Source organism: Eleutherodactylus coqui, chromosome 8 (assembly GCF_035609145.1).
Source record: "Eleutherodactylus coqui strain aEleCoq1 chromosome 8, aEleCoq1.hap1, whole genome shotgun sequence".
Taxonomy (NCBI): Eukaryota; Metazoa; Chordata; class Amphibia; order Anura; family Eleutherodactylidae; genus Eleutherodactylus; species Eleutherodactylus coqui.
Window position 1 is genome coordinate 93,069,745 of NC_089844.1, and position 21,656 is coordinate 93,091,400.

A 21,656-nucleotide genomic window follows, 5' to 3' on the forward strand; every position below is an offset into this window, starting at 1 on the left:
GTACTCTACACCATAACTTTTGGGGAGGTTAGCAAGAAATAGAGAAAAAATGTGTGTCAACTGAACTACAAATTTGTTTGTAGTCTGTTACCATAGAGTTGCATAAGTATTCACAGGAGCTGGAGACAAAAATGATATTTTATATGACATTTTAAATAAAGGCCTATTGCCAAGTTGCTTCATTTTTTAGAATGAATCAATTGGGATCATTAAGTGTCAATATGTACATATCCTTGGGAGGGTAAATGGAGCTGGAATGATCTTCTGATAGGTCGTAGATACTGTACATGTGAAAGGAAGGCGGCTGTGATCTTGGATCACCAATGATTTCTTTTCTGCACAAAGGGCTCCATAAAGTCCATGCACCAACATTTGGCATTGCTTTACCTGTGTGTTTGGTCATGTGATATTTCAGCTGGTTGACCCATTTGCATTTGTAGCCACACTCTGGGCACAGGTAGTTCTTTTCGTCTTTATGGATGCGCATGTGGTACTACAGAAAGTTAAAAAGAAAAACAAAAAAGTTAGTTAAGACAGTATGATGTCTGTTATTGAGAGGGGTTGTCCACTTTGAAAAAGTAAAAAAAATGTCCCCTGGCAATGATCTTTCCCTTACAGAACTTTGGGCCATTTTCTAGAGGGTTCACCCACTTTCATATTCATGTGCCCGAATAGGACACATGGAAAGGGGTTTTCAAAAAATGTGATGAGTCTTGCCCCTGTCTTTTGGTTAAAGAAGCTGTACCATAAATAACTTACTTTAAGACGTGAAGGGTCTGCGCAGGCGTAAGTGCAGAGGTGACACTTGTAAGGTTTTTCACCTGTGTGAATCCGGCTATGCCAAGTGATCTTCTGCTTGTTACGCGTGCTATATTCACAGTCTGAGCACTTGTAAATATGTGTGGCCCCGTGACCCTTGACGTGATGGTCGTATACCAGTTGATGACGACAGGAGAAGGAGCAGAATGGACAGTTCAGGAGGTCCTGATCGGCCTCTCCATCAGGCAATGATGTGCTTTCATGCTCCTCTGCATAGTGATTGATAAGCTGCTGTCGGTCTTTGGCAGCATACTGGCACTGTTGGCAGTGGTGAGAAAAATGGGTTTTCCGATGCTCTTCCATGTCTTCCCTGTGAGAGAATGTTGCCTTGCAGATCATGCATTCCAGCTGGAGGTGTTGTTTTTGAATGTGGCATCGTAGGGTGGCCTGGCTGTTGCAGGAGAACTGGCACTGTGAACATTCGTGCGTGGCTTTTTCTTGGTGTTTCCTCAGGCTATGCTGCTTTAATGCAGCCTCCGAACTAAAACTCGCCTGGCAAACAGTGCATGGGAAGATGGCCTCACCACTGTGGCAACTGCCCATGTGCCGTGCAACGTCATTTTGACTATAGCCACTATAATCACAGAGTTTGCAAAAGTGAGTAGGCGTCTTCTCATGAACTCTTCTTTGGTGTAGCCTCAGCTTAGAGTTTGTGCCAAAGGTCCTACTACAAGAACTGCAAGATATTCGACCAACTCCAGTATGCAGAGACTCATGGGCTTCGAGACGGTAACGTCTGGTGGTGCTGAAATCACAATATTGACAACGGTGAGGTTTGAGCCCCTCGTGTCGAATTCGTACGTGCTGCTTCATGCAACGTGGCTGTTTGCAGGTGAAGTCGCACTGCTTACACTGGAGCTGTACTTTACTCTGAGAATATTTTTGGTGCAGCTCTCGATGACGTTTTAAAGCGCCCGGGGACATGCATCGAAAAGAGCACAAGGGACACTGGAGCTCGCCCGGCTTTAAACAACCTTTTTTCTTGTGGGTTTTCATGGCTCGTTCTTGGGTGCAAGTAAAGGCACAAGAAGGACAAGAAATTCGGTGCACCGTGGTTGAGTCACACAAGTTTTTGCCAGCTTCTACATTTTCTCCGACCACTTGTTCTGGTTTTTGGTGATCTTCAACCAAAGAGCTCTCGAGCTCATGCCCCATTTCTTGAATGGTCTCTAGTTCTTTAAGCTTTTCTTGTTGTTTTCTCAAGCCTGCCTCAGATTGTAGGCCAGTTGGACAAGGAACCCTCCGTAACTCCCGGCAGTTCTGGTTGACATGACAGCTTATGGTACATTCTCTGGAGCAGGAGTAGGAGCAGAACAAACAGTGAAACTTTCCGCCTTCAATTCGGTACTTCTCATTGACTAAGGCCAGGTTCCTGTGGTCATCTGAGGGAGATGCATATACCACTGCATTTGCTTCCTCATTAGCCAGTATCATTTCCGAAACATTGTCCGTAAATTCATTTTGGTTTAAACTCTGGCATGAGGATAAATGGTCATCAGGTTCTAAGGATTCCTCAACAGCGCCTATGTTTGCAGGACCATCAGCTAAAAGCTTATCTATGTGCGGACTTGCTCCCTCTACTGACACAGTTGTCTTAAGACAAGCTCTTCTCTTCTTAAGCCTGACTGGGCACTTCTTAAGAACGTGAGTATTGAGTCCCCTCTGTTGTTTAAAGCTGGCTCCGCACTCCTTACACACCAGAGAACATTTGCGCAAGTAGCAACCACTCTTAGCGTGTTGGACAATGCTTCCCTTCTTTTTAGTGATGTAAGAACACTTCTCACATTTGTAAACCTGGGCATTGGACTGGACCACGAGCATCTGGACTCTCCCTTCCAAAACTAGCGTTTCCGCTTGCTCTTTGTCCTGCTTTCTCAATGCTTTCAAGATGGACTCCGGCTTATTGCTTTCATCATTTGCTTCATCCAAAGGGACGGTGGTGGCTTCAACCTCTTGGATGTTGCTTTCACTAAGTTCACTGGACTCACATACTATAGTCAACTGGACGCCACCCTTCACTACATCTGCCCAGGACTCCTGCATTTCTACAGGGATGTCTCCAGGCTGGAGTTCTAGATTAGCGTTTACATGGACAGGTAGCTCGTTCCCTTTCTCGTTCATTTCGCAGAGGATTGAATCTTGGTTGTATTGCACTGTTACACAGACTCCATTTTCGATCTTCTCCTGATCATCCCCCATGTGCGGATCTGCTTCTTCTTCATAGTCTTGTCCGCAGTTTCCATGGTCCTCCACGGTCATCGTCTCGGGAAAGCAGAGAATTTCACTCCTGGTAGGTAGAGGATCTTCACAAGCAACTAAAGTCTCTACAGAAGACTCTTTCGTCAAGAGTTCACTAGACTCAGAAAGCTCAAGTCTCACTGGAAAGTCCTCCATTTCTATACTACAGGTTTCAACTGGTTCCAGGGTAATGGCTGCCAGTAAAGACTCATCTGCCACTGAAATGCCTCCATCTACATCAACCTGCATGCATTCAGAGGTCTGATCATTCACAGTTTCCTCACTCTGTACACGGTTACTGTCCTGAGCTTCTTTTTCGGCAGGGGAAAGTTGTTTGATTGGGGCCGACACCTCTACTTTGTAAGGAAATAGCAAGTCCACACTGTTGTTCTCCTGTTGCTTGCTGGCATACCTCTCTAGCCAGTCTTGATCACCAGGGACATACCCATGGGACTTGCGCTTGTGGAAGAAAAGACTGGTATTGCTGAATGTACGGAAGGAGCAAAGGGCACAGCGAAACTCTCGGTGTTTGGTGTGCTTGCCATTCTCATGGTTGCGCAATGTCTGCTTGTACTTTGTCTGGTAGCTGCAGTGCTGGCATTGGTACATGGTGATCTGAGTGGACTGAGAATGCTTCAACTGCATGTGTTTCTGAAGCTCGGTTTTACGCTTGCACCCAAATCCACACATTTCACAGATGAGAGTCTTCCCCTGGTGCCGGAGCTTATGGCTGCTGAGCTGGTCTGCACGGTGACAGCGATAGGAACACTGGTTGCAATGGTACCTGATCAAACAAACACAATTTGGAAATAATGAAATGAAAAATGGAGACAACTCATGTTTTCTATTATCCTTAACTTAGACTCTGTTCATTTTCCTGTTCCGTCACAGGAAGAGGAAAAAAAAAAGAAAAAAGGTCTGGATTCGTCAAATGACAAAGAGCACCGGCACCCGATGGAACCCACTGGCTATAATAGGTTCTGTCAGGTTTCAGTCATTTTACCAGAAGAAAAAGCAGCATGCAGTGCTATTTTTCTGGCACTTCTAATGGAAGCTTTGTAATGGAAATGTGAACAGAGCCTTAAAGGATCAATGAATGCGCTACTGATTGCCTATCCTGCTGAAAGCAGTCAGCTTCATTCCCAATGCAGTGGCTCAGCTTGGTATTGCAGTTCAAGTTTCCATTCATTTCAATGTAATGTATGTACACATTGACTCCACCAGCAGAATAGGGAGTACAGCTCTGGAGTATAATACAGGATGTAACTCAGGATCAGTACAGGATAAGTAATGTATGTACATAATGACTCCACCAGCAGAATAGTGAATGCAGCGCTGGAGTATAATACAGGATGTAACTCAGGATCAGTACAAGATAGGTAATGTATGTATACAGTGACTCCACCAGCAGAATAGTGAGTACAGCTCTGGAGTATAATACAGGATGTAACTCAGGATCAGGACAGGATAAGTAATGTATGTACACAATGACTCCACCAGCAGAATAGGGAGTACAGCTCTGGAGTATAATACAGGATGTAACTCAGGATCAGTACAGGATAAGTAATGTATGTACACAGTGACTCCACCAGCAGAATAGCGAGTGCAGCTCTGGAGTATAATACAGGATATAACTTAGGATCAGTACAAGATAAATAATATATGTACACAGCAATTTAACCAGTAGGAGTGTGTACAAGTCAATTGTGCTTAAAAGGTGGAAACAGACTTTCAGTGCTGTTATGACCCTATTACACGGACCGAAAGTCGTTTAAACAACTGCATGAGCGCTGAGGTCACTGCTAAAGGTAGTCAGCGCTTGTGCAGAGCATTTAGACTGGAGGACTTCTTGCTGGATCACTGGGTTCTCGCTGACTTCTCGCTCAGCACTTCCCCTTCCATGTGAAGCGCTGATCTGGGAGCATTTACATACAATGAGAAGCCAGCAATCCAGAGATGTTTTTTTCATTGACAAAGTCAGCGATAAACAGCTGCGAACCGATAAAGCGATTTTTTTTCGCATTTACACTGAACCATTCTTGCTCAAATTCATACGTTTGAACGAATTTTGAACGATAATCGTTACGTGTAAATGGGCCTTTACTGTGTTGTTCAGTCATTATCAGATGACAGTTCACACTATACTGTAGCAGAGGTGTAATTTCACAACAGCTTGCCTACCTGTATGATAGAATACACAGATGCTATAAAACGCTCACCTGAGGTCGCCACTGTGTTTGCGCATGTGCACGTTCAGGTAGTGTTTCCATTTAGTGATGTACCCGCATTCTGTGCACATGTAGTTCTTGTCCGTGGAGTGAGTCAGCATGTGTTTAGAGAGATAACTGATGTCCCGGCACATGAAATCACACTGGCTGCATTTGTGAGGCTTTTCACCTGAGAAAGGAAACAAAAGCGATATTAAATTCCTGCCACTTTGGCCAGTGATTGTCTCTGATTCTGCAGTCATGTGAACATCTATCTGTCCCCAACGTCATGCACCACTGTTCAGGTTACTAAGATGTTCAAGATAATGGAAGAGAAATATGGCTGCTGGATCAGACAACTAAACAGACTCTATAGTCTCTTGCCATGGAGACACATAGATCTGCATAGGAGCTATATACACAAAATCGTACATTTAAAAAAAAATTAAGACCACTTGCAAAGTTCACTGTCAATAAGTCTAGCATCACCCATTCACAGTAAGTGCTTGGGACCACCCACTTGACATTCACAGTGCTGGGTATGAGTATGAACAAAAGCAGACATAGTTGGAGTCAGTGGTTGCGAAGCTGTAAAGCTATGCAGCTAAAGCCGCGCTGACATAAGTACACATCAACTCTTGAAGGCTGAAAATATGATCTAAGAAGAATGCAAAATGTATTCCAGTACACCTCTATAGACCAACTAAAATGCAGTATTCAATTTTATTTTGTACCTGTGTGTAGCAGCATATGACGCATCAGGACCCTCTTGTGTGCAGTAGCAAAGTCACAGTCTCCGCAGCGGTGAATCTTCTCGTTGGCATGCATCTTGCCCACATGGTCAGCATATTCTACCGGGTTAAAGCTCTTGTAGGGGCAGAAGCGACACACCAGCTCCTCTTTGCCTGGATGACCACACTTCTTATGCTTGCGGAAAATGTGTTTGTTGGAGCATACAAAGTCACAGTCCTGGCAGTGGAAAGCATAGTGGTTCTTACGATGGGCCTCCATCTCTTCGCGGCTCTTGAAGAGTAGAGAGCAGGCGTGGTAGCGACATTCTACAGCCTGGATCCCATGAGACTCTTTCAGGTGTCGTAGGAAGTCTTTACGATCCGACAAGGCTTGGTCACAACCTTGCTGAAGGCAGCGCATCTTCTGCTCCGTTTTGTGTCCCTTCATATGATCTTTCAAAGCTTGGCTGAGCTTAAAGGTTTCCTGGCACACCGGACAGGCGTAGGTGTCAGAGTAGAAGTTTGATACCCCTTCATGGATGCTTGCCATGTGACGATTCAGGGCATTCTTCTCCACTGCGCTGTAGTCGCACAGATGGCAGCTATGGACTTTCTCGCCTGCTTCTCTCATCATGTGGATCTTCAGCTTATTACGGCTGGTGAAGAACTTGCGGCAGTTTGGGCACTGGAGGTTCGGGTCGGGAAAGTGAAGATGGAGGTGATCAGCTAAGTGAGTCCTTTTCTTAAAGCATCGCTTGCACTCCGGGCACATGTGGGTTTTGTACAGATGCTCCTTGCCATTCTCTACACTCCCTACATTTAAAAGAACAGGTCAGAAATAGAAATGTGTATTTCAATTCTATTCCAGTATATAGTAATACTTAGAGGGGTTGTCCCACTTCTAACTATCCTCAGATATGTCATCAATAGCAGATTGGCGGGGGTCTGCCATAAATGACCTCCTTGATTAGTGTGTTTGTGCACAGAGCGGTTTTGCTACAGGAAGCAGACAGATCCATACATTGGGCAGTGACAAGGATTGGTATTGCAGGCCGAGTCCCATTTACTTCAGTAGGACTCGCCTGCAGTACCAAACCGCGTCACTGCATAATGTAGAAAGCTGTCTGCTTCCTGTAGCAAAACATCTCAGTACACAAAAGGCACCAGCCAGGAAAAACAGCTGATCCATGGGGGTCGCATATGGTGGACTTTCGCCAATCTGCAATTCATGACCTAGCAATAGTTAGAAGTGGGGCAACTCCTTTAACACTTTAATGACACCACCCCCACTTCATTTTCGTTTTTTCCTCCCCTGTTAAAAAAATCGTAACTCCTTTATTTATCCATTGACGTCGCTGTATGAAGGCTTGTTTTTGTGGGACGAGTAGCATTTTTCAATGGTGCTATTTAATGTACCATATAATGTAGTGAAAAATTTTAAAAAAATTCTAAAGTGGAGTAAAATGGAAAAAAAAAAAAAGACATTCCAAACTCTTTCAGTGCACCTTGTTTTTGCGGTGCACAAACTGCAACAAAAACATTTTTTTTCTGTAGTACTCATCTTCTGCGCGCAGTAACGTTTTTATTTTTCCGTTCACATAGTTGTGCGAGGGCTCATTTTTTGTGGGATGTCTAGTAGTTTACATTTGTACCATTTTTGAATACCAACCACTTTTTGGTCGCTTTTTGTTGCATTTTTTGGGGAGACAGAGTGAATTTCAGTGAAAGTGCATTTCTGGCACGACGTTCACGGTGTGGGTAAAATAATGTGCTACTTTGATAGATCAGACTTTTATGGATGCGGTGATACCAAAAATTTATTTTTCCTTTATGATATAGATTTTTTATTAGAGTTATGGCAAAAGGGGGTTGATTTAAACTTACAATTAATAAAAGTTTATCAATCTTATTTTCACTTTTTTTTTTTTAAAGTCCCCCTAGGGGACCACAACTTGGGATGCTTTGATCACTTCTGCAGTATGATGTAATGCTATAGCATTACGTCCTACTGTGATTTGACAGGCAGTCTATCAAGCCACCTCACGGGGTGGCTTGATAGGCAGTCTGCTAAGGCAGCCCTGGGGCCTTTCAGAAGGACCCGGCTACCATGACACCTGTACGGCTCCCGGCGATCTCACGCGGGGTGGGGGCGTACATAGTTTGGGGCATTTAAAGGGTTAATAGCTGCGATCGGCCACGCGGCCAATTGCAGCTATTGCCTGCGGGTGTCAGCTGTAATAAACAGCTGATGCCAGCGCTGTATGAAGAGAGGTTGCACCGCTCTCTCTCTTCATACATACCCTGACGCTCCAGGACGTAACTGTACATCCTGGAGCGGGAAGGGGTTAAACCCCAGCTCATAGGTGTAAGGGTGCATTCACACAATTTTCACATACAACATCTGACTGACTGCAATATGGTCAGATATTGCATGTGAAAAGAACAAATTGCTTTCAATGTGCTTACCCCCATGAGCGATATCTCCCTTGGACTGATGGTCCGAGACTGAAAAATTCCACCTGCTCTATTATTGGGCAATTCTGTTTCAGAATCATCAACTATTTCCTATGTCAGCAAAAAAAAAAAATTAAATAATTGCAGCGCACTCACGTGTAGATACGACCTTCATGTGAATGCGATATTTTCTATTTTTCCAATTGAAACAACATGCATTTTACACTCACGTGAAAAATGGCATGCTGCAGAGATGGGATGCGTTTTTCTCACAAAAAGCATTGCACTCACAGCAGATATTGCGAGTTTAACCCCTTAAAGACATGGCCTATTTTGGGCTTAAGGACGCAACGATTTTTGGCGGATTTTCATCTCCATTTTTGAAAATGCATAACTTTTTTACTTTTCCGTCGACGCGGCCATATAAGGGCTTGTTTTTGCGTGGCGAGCTGTAGTTTTTGATTGTGTCATTTTTGGGTACATAGACTATATTGTAAAACTTTTATTATTATTTTTATGATAACAAGCAGAGAAAACGCATCAAATTTTGCCATATATATTTTTTTACAGCGTTAATCATGCAGCATAAATGACACAATACATTTTTTTCTGCTGGCCGGTACGATTACAACGATACCAAATTCTTTTTTTTTTCTCCACTTTTCTGCAATAAAAAAAACCTTTTGTAGAAATCTTTTTTTTCTAAATCACTGCATTCCAAGTCCTGGAACTTATTTATTTTAAGTACGGAGCTCTATGAGGGCTTATTTTTTGCGAGACGAGCGTTTACCTTTTTATGCTAATATGAGAAAAAGCACCTAAAGGTTTTTTTTAACATTTTTCATTTTTGTACATTTTTATTAAAACACAGCAGTGATAATCGCTGTGATACAGCATTGCATGACTTCTGTCCTGCAATGCCTTATTGCTTATACAACGATCACAGACTCTGGCAATACAGATACCGGCGTCCTGTTGCCATGGCAACCAGCCGGGCACTCTGCGATTATATCGCGAAAGCCCGACAAACTCACAGAGGGAGTGCGCTCCCTCTATGAGCCCTTCCCATGCTGTGATCTAGATAGATTGCGGCAGAGAAGGGGATAACAGCGCGCGGGGGGGGGGTGTCGCACCTGTTGCAGCGGGAGTCCGGCTATCAGTGACAGCCAGCTCCCGCTGCCGGATAGAGCGAGATCTGTCCTGATCTCACGCTATCCCTATGACGTACGGGTACATCATTTTGTGGGAAGTACTCCACTCCCATGACGTACCCTTACATCATGGGGAGGGAAGGGGTTAAGAGCGCAATGTTGCTTTGAGTTTTTCGGACCCATATAGCATAGATTCATATGAATGCACTTTAAAAAGGTGGAAGAAAAATGGGGCAATAAAGTGTTACAAAACAATATCACCTTCCAAAGCACTGCTGTATATTTGTATGTAAACGGGTGTGATACTATTTGTTGTCTGTGTGATACTAACCCAAGCCTCACAGAAGGATCTGTTGTAGAGGCTTAGACTGCAGTGTCCCTATGCAGTGATATGTAGAAGCTGCAGAAGACAAATAGTGCAAAATTCTTTGATTAAAACCTACTGCAAAATTGACCGTCAGCCCTAAGGGTGGCTTCACACGACCATGTGCGTACATGGGTGCGCACCTCTGTACGCGCAAAAACACGCGTGTGTCAAGGTCCGTGCATTGCCTTCAAATGGAGCCGCGGCTGGTCTGCGGAATCCCTGAAGTGATTTTCAGGGAAGAGATTTAAATATAAGCTCTTCCCTGAAAAATCATCTCTTTTAAGAAGAAAAACCTCAAAAAACTATAATATATATATATATATATATATATATATATATATATATATATATATATATATATATATATATATATATATAATATTATAAATATTCCCCGCAGGGAATAAAGAACTGATGACAGCTGCGGTAGAGGATCCATCTGACAGCACCCCTTAATTGCTTTTCAGGGCTTTAAATATAAACCCTACCCTGAAAAACAAGCCAAACTAGTGTAAAAAACAAACAAAAAAAAACAAAACACACCATACTCACCTGCTGTAGGGGCTCAGCCGCGGCTTCATTGAGGGCAATGCGTGCAGTCCCTATGATGCACGCATGTCCCATCTTTACAGGCGCACGCCTGTAAAACACGGACATGTGAACACACCATAGGGAATGCAGTGGTTGTAATATACGCATGTTTTTGTGCAGCGTATGCACGCACATAAACACGCTCGTGTGAAGGCTCCCTAACTACATGCATTTAAGTGGAAAAAGAAAATTGGTCCTCCAAAAGGCTTCCATTGCATTTACACTGTGGATTTTCATAGTGATTTCACCCCTTCAAAAGAGGAGGTGAAAGCCACAACAAATCCACAGCACTTCTGTGTCCAATCCACATAATTTGCAGTAAAATACCTGCAGCGGATCTTCCGCATTTGAACATATCCTTAGGGCTCATTCAAAGCGGTATATGCAATTCAGTCTGTAAGAAAAGCACCGCTTTCACTGCATGTATATGTGCACAATACATACATTTTGGTTGCGTATGTGCGGTTTTTATGTCCACATTGCAGTCATCAGTTTTTAACATGTGAAAAAAAAAAAAAAGCAAGAAGGCCCAAATGATGTCAGTTTTGTCACAAGCCACAGTAAACAGGGTGCGCAAAACAAAAGAAAAAAACCCCATTAAAAATGGATGTTAATACGCGTTTGCTGCCTTTTAAGTACAACAAAAAAAAAAAAAGAGAACTGCATGTCTAAAAACTCCAATGTAGTTTAACGGGTCGGCACGCCGTCCGCATTCAGTCAGTAAGAAATACGGACTGGATATAAACAGAAAATACGCCCGTGCGAATGAGATCTTGTAGAGGCTTTCCATGACAGATGCATTGATGGACATAACATTTATATACCCTTTATAGAAATAAGAAGCTTTTTGGAGGTACCTAGATGTCTTGGATCCTGCAGACTCCTCTTGGCAGCGCCATCATTTTCGCCATTGCTGTTGCTCTCCGGATTTTCTGTTTCTGCTTTCTGAGACGTTTTTCTGCGTTTTCGGCATCTGAGTACCGATACTGAATTGTGATTGACGACATCTGAGAAACATTGCGTCGTATATTTAGTGAGAGACGAGAGGGAGATCAGTAAGAATAAAAGTAATGAATATACTGTATTGGACTTATGGTACTGACCTGCAAGTACAAAGGCGCAATGATGCTATAAACCTGAACTTAATAATCCAGAATTCGCCATGTATTGTCTTGGTATAGAATAAGTGCATAATACACGCCAAGATAGAACATGCTGTGATTTTTCTTGCGGGGATAATTTACGCAATTCGTGTGAGTGGCAACATGGCCTCCTATTAAATATTGGTACAGCATAAAACGTGCGCAAAACCTGTCTGCCTAATATGCTATAATTATATGCTCGTAGGAGACCGCCATAATATGCAGCCACTGACTAACTCATCTTTATTAAAGACCAGTAATTATTACGAAATTACAGCACCAGTATTTCTGGTGGCAGCTCTGCTACATGCACATCACACACACAGCTCTGCTACATGCACGTCACACACACACACACAGCTCTGCTACATGCACGTCACACACACAGCTCTGCTACATGCACGTCACACACACAGCTCTGCTACATGCACATCACACACACAGCTCTGCTACATGCACATCACACACACAGCTCTGCTACATGCACATCACACACACAGCTCTGCTACAAGCGCGTCTCTCACACACACACACACACACAGCTCTGCTACATGCATGTCACACACACAGCTCTGCTACATGCATGTCACACACACAGCTCTGCTACATGCATGTCACACACACAGCTCTGCTACATGCATGTCACACACACAGCTCTGCTACATGCACGTAGCTATTTAATATCTTTTTTTTCCCCACTGAATTCTTTTTTCAGTTTTTTTTTTGTTCTATTTGGGGTAATGTGTACAAAAAGTTGAAAAATATTATTTTTTTAATTAATATATAAAATTAAGTACAGGAATGGGTTCCCCAATTTGTTTGGACATTCTGATATATAATTTGTATAGTCTCGGATTACAAGGTGGACATGATGATGCTTCATGGGGTGGTGTAGGCGGTGGGTCTTCTTTATTTATTTTTTTATTTATATTTTATTCTGTACTTTATTTTTACTTAATTTTTATAACTTTATTTACCATTTATTAATATTCATGTTCCCCATGATTGCACACTTCTCCACTGTAAGGCGGGCTGCATATGAACGGATTTGCATTGTGGTATATGGGGTAGGCGTCCGCAATGCAGAACCGCAGCAAATACCGTTCATAACATGTTTTGGATTTCTGCTTGTGGAGGAAAAAATCACAGCATGTGCCATTTTTGCGCGGATTCCGTGTGAACTGCTTCCGTTAAAGTCAATGGATATTGCGGAAGGGACATGGATAATTGTGTCATCGCCTAGCGACGCGCATGAAAAGCAGGGATTTTCTGAGCCGCGTGGACCATCCACAGTACAAGAAAAGACGACAAAAAAGCAGATACGAGCGAAAGCCGGCAGGGGGCTCCAACATGCGGAATCCGACCTATAACAAGGTTTCTGTAAGTCAGTACCCTGCTTACCCAAAAATAAGACCTACCCTGAAAAGAAACCCTACCCTGATTTTCCAGAAAGGCTTGAAATATAAGCCATATCCCCAAAATAAGCCCTAGCTGCATTGCATTACCCGTTTCCCCAAAAGTAAGACAGGGTCTTATATTTATCTTTGCTCCAAAAGATTTCACTTTTTACTTGCATAGCTGCCTGGACACTATTTAATTTGACTTTTTTTTTTATTAACTGTAACTAGGGCTTAATTCGGGAGCAGGGTTTATATTTCAAGCATCCTCAAAAAGCATGAAAAATCATGCTAGGGCTTATTTTTGGGGAAATTGGTAGCAGACTCCGGTCCAGGTCCCTTTAGCCTGTCTCCGGAGTTCAGATTTGCTTCTTGCAAGTTCTTGGCCGCCCACAGAAGATCATTTGTTGATTACAGGATTTATAAATCCCACCTCCAGTAAGCGATAGCTCTGATTGGTTCTCAAGTGCTGCTCAGCCAAACAATGCAGTGCTCGATGAACCAATCAGAGCCATTGCTTCCTAGCGCTGGGATTTATGAATCCCGTAACCAGGAAGTGATCTTCTGTGGGCGGCTGATGACTGCAAGAAGCGCATTGGAGCTCCAGAGAGCAGAGGGAGGGAACCTGGACCAAGCCTACTAGGCAAGTATAAGATATCCTCTGAAAATAAGACCTAGAACCTCTTTTCAGGGAAACACGGTAAGCATGCAGACACACAGGTCCGAACAGAAGCTGTACACACAAAACGATAGGAAGCGACCCAATATTCTAACATGTCGGGCTGATTCATACAACTGCAGGAGAGCACAGTCAGTTGTCAGTAAAAGCTGGACTTTCCAAAGAGACTACAGAGACTGACTGCTGTATACATGGCGTTCAATAAGCTCAGGAGGCAGTAATGACACTTCTCCAGTCCCAGCGATCACAGGGTCGCTGCAGAAACTACTGATCTTAGAAGAGCTCGATCAGCTCTACAGTACAGGCAGAAGGTTGAATATTCCCCCGGGGCCAATATAGTAAAAAATAAATACTGTACTGTAATGTTGTTGCCCCCCCACCAAAGATCTCTAGTCCTCTTATAAAGGGCAAAACGTGGAAAATACATCCATGACACCCTCCACATCCCCCCCCCCCCCCAAAAAAAAAAAATCAATGCACCATGACGAGCAGTGGGGGGTCAAAACTAGAAATAGATGCAAGCCCCATGCCTGGGACCTGGACCAATCTGTCTTTTATCACATGTCTAGTGAATATGCCAGATGGAAATACCCCTTTAAATGGGCTGTGCCAAGATGGCATCCCTTGCTCATATGCCCTCTTGTCCTGCTGGGAACCCCCAATCATTGTAATGACAGGATGGCCATCCATGTGAACGGTCATCCTGTGATACTACAATTCCCTGGCAGTGGCCATGGCAGGAGTCTTGCTGCCCATGGCTTCTTTCCCTATGGATGCCGAGAGCGGGATCCGGGGTGATCAGCTGATCCACATTCCGAAAGCGGCTGCACATGTTGGCACAAGTGGGAATGGGAGGTACATTAAAAATATTGTAAATGAAAATCCATTTTCTGTAACCGAGCTCAAAGTGTGTGTTCTTTACTTACTAGCCAACGACACGCTCCCAAGAAAGTCTTCCCCAGATGGATCGTCTGTAAGAGGTTCAAGTGCAGAGGGCTGCTGGGATTCAGATTCTTCCAAAGTGAAATATTTCTCCCCAGAACTAACATGAGATTTCCTGTGCTGGGAGAAAAGTTTGGAATTGGAGCTGACAAAGTCACACTGGTTACAGTGAAAAGGAAAATGGTTACGAAAGTGCTGAGACATGTCCTCACGGCTCGGGAAGAGAAGACGGCAGGTACGGTGAGAACAAGATATTGGCGTCAACTTGTGCTCCCGCCTCAGATGAGACTGGAACCTTTTCAAGTCTTGCGCCAGGAACGGACATTCCCTCTGCCAGCACCTGAAGTCTTGTGCTGGAGGTGGGTGGCTTCTGAAATGTTCCTTTAATTCACTTGACGTCTTGAACTCATTACGGCAGACGGGACACGTAAAGGCATCCTTTTCTTGATGACAGTTCTTGTCTTGCCCGATGACTTGATTGGTGATGAAGATTTGGGATTCAGTTAGAGATATATTGGTACAGTCTGGTATCGCTGAATCGCTGAGGTGATGACAGATCTCCTGGGACAGCAGACTGGCAATGGGTACAGCCGATTTACCTGGATGGAGACAAAGTAAACAGCTAATTAAGGCATCACAATGGAATACTACTGTGCACAGTTCTGGTCATCAGTGCTCAGGAAAGATGTTACAGTGCTTGTGGGGGTTCAAAGAAGGGCAACTAAACTAATAAATCGGAATGGGAGGACTGGAATACCCAGAGAGGCTATCAAAAATGGGATTATTTACCCTCGAAAAAAGACAGCTAAGGGGCGATCAAACAACTACAGTATGTATAAATACGTGAGAGGACAATACAAAGATCTCTTCCACAATCTGTTTATACCCAGGACTGTGACGGTAACAAGGGCATCCGCTATGTCTAGAAGAAAGCAGGTTTCATCGCCAACACAGAAAAGGGTTCTTTACTGTAAGAGCAGTGAGACTGTGGAACTCTCTGCCTGAGGACGTGGTGATGGCAAAATCCATAGGAGGAGTTTAAAAGGGGACTTGATGTCTTTCTAGAGTCGAAGGATATTACAGGACATTAGGTGACCAGCGGGTTGTTGATCGGGGTATACAGACAGGTAGGAACTATTCAAGGTTGATCCAGGGATTAGTCTGATTGCAATTAGGGAATTGGGAAGGAATTTTCCCCCCGAAAGGGCTAATTGGCTTCTGCCTCATTGGGGTTTTTTGCCTTCCTCTGAATCAACAAGGAGGTTAAACAGGCTGAACTAGATGGACATTGTCTTCATTCAGCCTAACATACTATGTTACTATGTAATGGCTACATCTTGGAATATGCTTTTAAAAAAATGAATGCAACCCTATATGCACCACTCATTACTCCTCCATGCTGCTCATTGTGATCTTTCAACAAAACCACAGGCATAGCCATCGTGAAAAGAGCTGGCACATCACCAGATCATCAGTGAAAGACTGACCTCTCGGACCCAACCGAATCTGAGATTGAAGGGACCTCAGTGCTGCATCCCCTTCACAACGGCACACTAGCGACCCACCATACAGGGAACTGCAGCCCAGTACCATTCAAGTGAGTGCGGCAGTCTTCAATTTCTTGTACAAACAGGTAGCTGGCATTGCTAGTCCCAGAGGTTGGCATATTTAGAAATTTTGCAAGATAGGAATACCCCTTCAATCTTAGTGCCCTATCTCTCTACCACAGGTCATACTCACAGAGGTCCAGGAAGGAGAGATCTTGGCTGCTGTATGCAGGGTATTAACCCTCCAACAGTCACATTAAATTTTGGAAAACCCTCCTAAAAATGTCACTTTTTAGTTGCAGATTTTTAATTTAAGTCTCCTGGAAATACATTTGGGGAAGTACTCAGTCATCTTAAGTGCATTTGTAACACCTTAAGAGCCAGTAAATCATTTCCCCTATTGTGTTCTCCTACAAACATATATGGCTGGCACGATCATTAAGCTAAATTACCAATGGCTGCACATTGAAATAAACCATGGGCACATTGACCGAAAAAGGAAAAGTGCAAAAATGCCTAAAATATACACAAAAGAATATATAAAATAAACAAACTTTAGGCCACTCTCACGCACACACATACCGCTTGTTACAGTCTTAGGCGTGGTGTTTCAAACACCGGGCTGAACACTGTACAATGCTTCTGTTGATTTCAATGGGGTTTCGCAGCCTAGCATTCGAATGCGGTGTTTTGAACGCGGACTGCTCTATTTTAGTGCGTTTAAGCGCTATTTAACATACCTTAACACCCATTACAACAATGAGGTGCGTTAGAAACAATGCTGAATGCTGTAGAATGCGTTTGAAAATGTCACTCAAAAAGGCCGCCTGCAGACGAGCGGGTCGGATCCGGCAGCGAGAATTCTCACCCGCGCCTGGCGGCCCCGGCTCTTTCATGTGCCGGCTGCCGCGCAGCCGGCGCATGCGCAGCCCGGAGCTGGCGGCCGGGTGAGTGCGTGCCCCGCAGAAAATTAGGACATGCCGCGGCCGTCTGCATAGGAGTGCATATTTTAATGCACTCCTATGCAGACTTTCAGCGGCGGAAATCCCGCGGGAAATCCCGCGGCGGGATTTCCGCTCGTGTGCAGGCGGCCAAATTCATGGTAAGACGGCACACTTCAAACGCTGTGTTATGCTAACACCTGTGTGAGAGCGTCCTTGTTATACAGACAAATAAAAAAAAAAAACACCTACAACTGCATAGTACATGCGAAAAGCCAAAACACAAGGGAGTGTCATTTAATAACACCCACTACCTCTCCGATCCCCTCAAATAACCCAGTACACAATATTAGCACGCTGTTACATGAACCTACCAAATAGCGGTGTGTATATTTTGGAGTTTTTGTGCACTTTTATTTTTGTGTCAATGTGCCCTTTTGTGTTCCAGGAGCCATAATTTTATTTCTTCCTTAATGTAGCTGTATGACACCTTCTATTTTGTGGAACGAGTTCTAGTTCTTAAAGAATACATTTCTTGTAAATACAATGTATTCAATAACCTTTATTCATTGTGTGATTTCCCGCAGACAAATCGCAGCCGTCTGCCTAAGATTGCGTTTTTTAATGCAATCCTATGGCGGCTTCCACAGGCGGAAATTCTGCGGGAAATCCTGCCGCAGAATTTCCGCCCGTGTGCAGGGAGCCTTAGTCCTTGATCAAGCTGTAGGAGGGGCTTGAGTTTTGCAGGATGACTTGTAGTTTTTATTGGTAACATTTTGAGTTACATACAACTTCTTGATTATTTTTTTATTCCTGTTTTGGGGAAGTGAGATGAAAACAAAATAGCCATTTTGGCATTTTCTTCCTTTAGCTTTTTTTCTTATAAAAATTACCGAGCTGGATAAAAAAATGAAATATTTTTATAGTATAGGTTTTTATGGGTGTGGTGATATTTTTTACAATATTTAAAACCTTATGTAATGGGAAAAAACATTTTCCAATTCTGTAACAATGGCTAGATGTTGCGGTCAGCAATGACTTGAGTATCTGTAGGGTAAAATGGTGTGGAAGAGTGATTAGACGTAGCCCTGATTGTTTTACTCCTTTTTTGGGAAAAAAGACCCCATATGTGACAACGAGAGAGCAAATATCTTCTCTGGTTGATAATGAGAAGGGGGTGATAATATGAATATTTGAAGTAGAAAGAGCTCTATTCGTCCAAAACGGTTATATCAATTTTCTGGATAACTAACAAAACTAGTCCTAAACTGTAAGGGGGTAAAAGGGTTGTTATGGGTTTTTTCTGAAATAATATGAAGAGAAAAAGATGGTCAAGAATACATTTCTTCTCTGACCTACAAACCTACGGCTCTAGAAGGGTAAAGCACAACCAAATCTTCTCTAATTAGTCCTGTAAAGTCCTTAGTAAGAAAGAAACCCAGTGCCAACTACATATTTTTCTTAAACTTCATGTCACAGGAACAATGGAAAATGTTCATCAGTGTAAGGAGCAGCATACAGCAGTCTAGATCTCTGCTTTCTGGACACCTATGTGTGTGTTGACGGCGGTATAGAGTTTTTCAACAGGAGGTTTAATTTAAGATAACCTCTGCCATGTCACAGGTGGCATGGGCCTTTCATTCTTCAGTGAGGACCTCATCCCAAAGTCCATCCTCAGTTCCCCTAGAACACAAGTATGGACTTTGAAGTGTTTCATTATTTCGGTCTTGCTGGAACTCAGACACCAATGGGTTTTGGATCACTTAACAAATGGCTAATAGCAATAACTACTTACCAATATCATCACTAGATTCCCCATCACAAGCATCAAATGCCATCTGCTGGGCTGTATTCAGAGGTGCAGCATCCATGTGGGATGGGTCTTTGCTCTGGAGATAGATGGACTGAAGCTGAACACGGTGTTCAGCCCCAGTATTTTCTTCCATGAAATCATCCATTTGGCTCTGGGCACCTGGCAATGTTTGGAGAACCAGCTCTTCACATGACTGTCCGGTCCAGTCAGATGCCACCAAAAGTCTGTCTTCTGACATTTCCTACAGTGTGGTGGATGCATGCTCCGTTATGGCCACACTGGAGACTTCTGCTCTGCTACTGAAATTAAAAGAAAAGAACAATTAGAAAAGTCTCCAAGGTAAAAATGACAAGAGGTTCGTCACCGAGACAGAAAAGAATTCCCTAAAGGAATAACTGGATCACCGAGGGAACCACTAACTAAGAAATAAAATATAGCCTTTATTAATCAAATTAAAAAGTGTAACATATATTAAAAGGGCGTGTTTTGATTCTTTATACGTAGCGTGCCTGTCATGACCAATAGGCACTTTACCAATGATGTAATACCTTGAACCGGTCTTATTAGAAGAAACCACTTATAGTGTACCTTGATAGTACCTTTAAGCTATATACACCTGGGGGGTAAGTACCAGAGTATATGCTCAAATGGATATGATAACACTATTATCACCATATCATCTATCCCATTGGGGATAACACAAAAGGTAAGATATATATCTTTTATGGTGAAATGTTGACAAAAAATCGTCTTTCAATAAAGCCCACACGATTTCGTCAAATCACTTGTTCAAGGTATACGTTCATCTAGTATGCGATTGGTGGTTAAAGTATACTGCTCACCATCTGCATACAAGAGAATTGCTGCTTAGTGCTTATTAACAAAAATGCACTAAATACTTATAACTCCAACAGTGGTACCCAAAGGTCATAATTAGACCCGGTACAACTACCAATTTATAAGTTATAAGTAACTGAAAGAAGAACCAATACAGAGGACAGGACTGGATGTTAGTCCACAGCAATTTGCCCAATGATTGGATTTCTGTACGGTGCTAAACCCGTGTAAATAGCACATGTGGAATCAGTGTCCAGGAGCAGGACTGGTTAAATTACGTCACAAACACTCCTGACACTGGATATTAACAAGCTGATTAGCCCACTTGGTCATATAGTAGTAAGTGACCACAACATACAGTCACACTACTGATCACTTAATTTTATGCACAATACCATCTACGCGTTTCAACAGCTTATGACACATAAGCTGTATCATCAGGATGGTCTATTGGATTGCAAGAACAAGATAAAGAAATTGCATCCCAAGTTTAGCCAAGTGTTGCAGCAGCCATTGATGGATGTGACTGCAATGCAACCCTAGCTTGTATGAACGGGTAGCGAAGTGAACAACCTGACCGGCTGTATACAAATGAGCAAATGATTGCTGCTCATTTGTATACAGCCGGTCAGGTTGTTCACTTCGCTACCCGTTCATACAAGCTAGGGTTGCATTGCAGTCACATCCATCAATGGCTGCTGCAACACTTGGCTAAACTTGGGATGCAATTTCTTTATCTTGTTCTTGCAATCCAATAGACCATCCTGATGATACAGCTTATGTGTCATAAGCTGTTGAAACGCGTAGATGGTATTGTGCATAAAATTAAGTGATCAGTAGTGTGACTGTATGTTGTGGTCACTTACTACTATATGACCAAGTGGGCTAATCAGCTTGTTAATATCCAGTGTCAGGAGTGTTTGTGACGTAATTTAACCAGTCCTGCTCCTGGACACTGATTCCACATGTGCTATTTACACGGGTTTAGCACCGTACAGAAATCCAATCATTGGGCAAATTGCTGTGGACTAACATCCAGTCCTGTCCTCTGTATTGGTTCTTCTTTCAGTTACTTATAACTTATAAATTGGTAGTTGTACCGGGTCTAATTATGACCTTTGGGTACCACTGTTGGAGTTATAAGTATTTAGTGCATTTTTGTTAATAAGCACTAAGCAGCAATTCTCTTGTATGCAGATGGTGAGCAGTATACTTTAACCACCAATCGCATACTAGATGAACGTATACCTTGAACAAGTGATTTGACGAAATCGTGTGGGCTTTATTGAAAGACGATTTTTTGTCAACATTTCACCATAAAGGATATATATCTTACCTTTTGTGTTATCCCCAATGGGATAGATGATATGGTGATAATAGTGTTATCATATCCATTTGAGCATATACTCTGGTACTTACCCCCCAGGTGTATATAGCTTAAAGGTACTATCAAGGTACACTATAAGTGGTTTCTTCTAATAAGATCGGTTCAAGGTATTACATCATTGGTAAAGTGCCTATTGGTCGTGACAGGCACGCTACGTATAAAGAATCAAAACACGCCCTTTTAATATATGTTACACTTTTTAATTTGATTAATAAAGGCTATATTTTATTTCTTAGTTAGTGGTTCCCTCGGTGATCCAAAAATGACCAGAGGCCCATAAATCTAGCATCTGTCCTTCTCTTTGTCCCTTAATTACTTCAGTGGGACATTGTAGAAAACTATAATAGTCTGTTATATGCATTTTATAAGGAAAGGCGCCATGATTACATGAACAAGATGCATTTCAGTCTTGT

At 42.9% G+C, this 21,656-nt stretch overlaps 1 protein-coding gene across 4 annotated transcripts in view; it reads right to left on the minus strand.

The window, feature by feature from the left end:
• ZNF142 (zinc finger protein 142) overlaps window positions 1-21,656 on the minus strand; it is a 30,278-nt gene that overhangs the window by 3,609 nt on the left and 5,013 nt on the right. For 2 of the 4 annotated variants that reach the window (XM_066576038.1, XM_066576036.1), the window contains exons 2-8: window positions 19,002-19,315; window positions 14,703-15,317; window positions 11,416-11,565; window positions 5,999-6,808; window positions 5,277-5,454; window positions 760-3,841; window positions 388-493 (exon numbers count right to left, since the gene is read on the minus strand). In XM_066576038.1, the coding sequence (XP_066432135.1) occupies window positions 388-493; window positions 760-3,841; window positions 5,277-5,454; window positions 5,999-6,808; window positions 11,416-11,565; window positions 14,703-15,317; window positions 19,002-19,257 (5,197 nt within the window). In that variant the 5' untranslated portion in view covers window positions 19,258-19,315. Of the gene's footprint in view, window positions 1-387; window positions 494-759; window positions 3,842-5,276; window positions 5,455-5,998; window positions 6,809-11,415; window positions 11,566-14,702; window positions 15,318-19,001; window positions 19,319-21,656 lie in introns of all 4 variants that reach the window. The other 2 variants (XM_066576037.1, XM_066576035.1) reach the window with 1 other exon arrangement.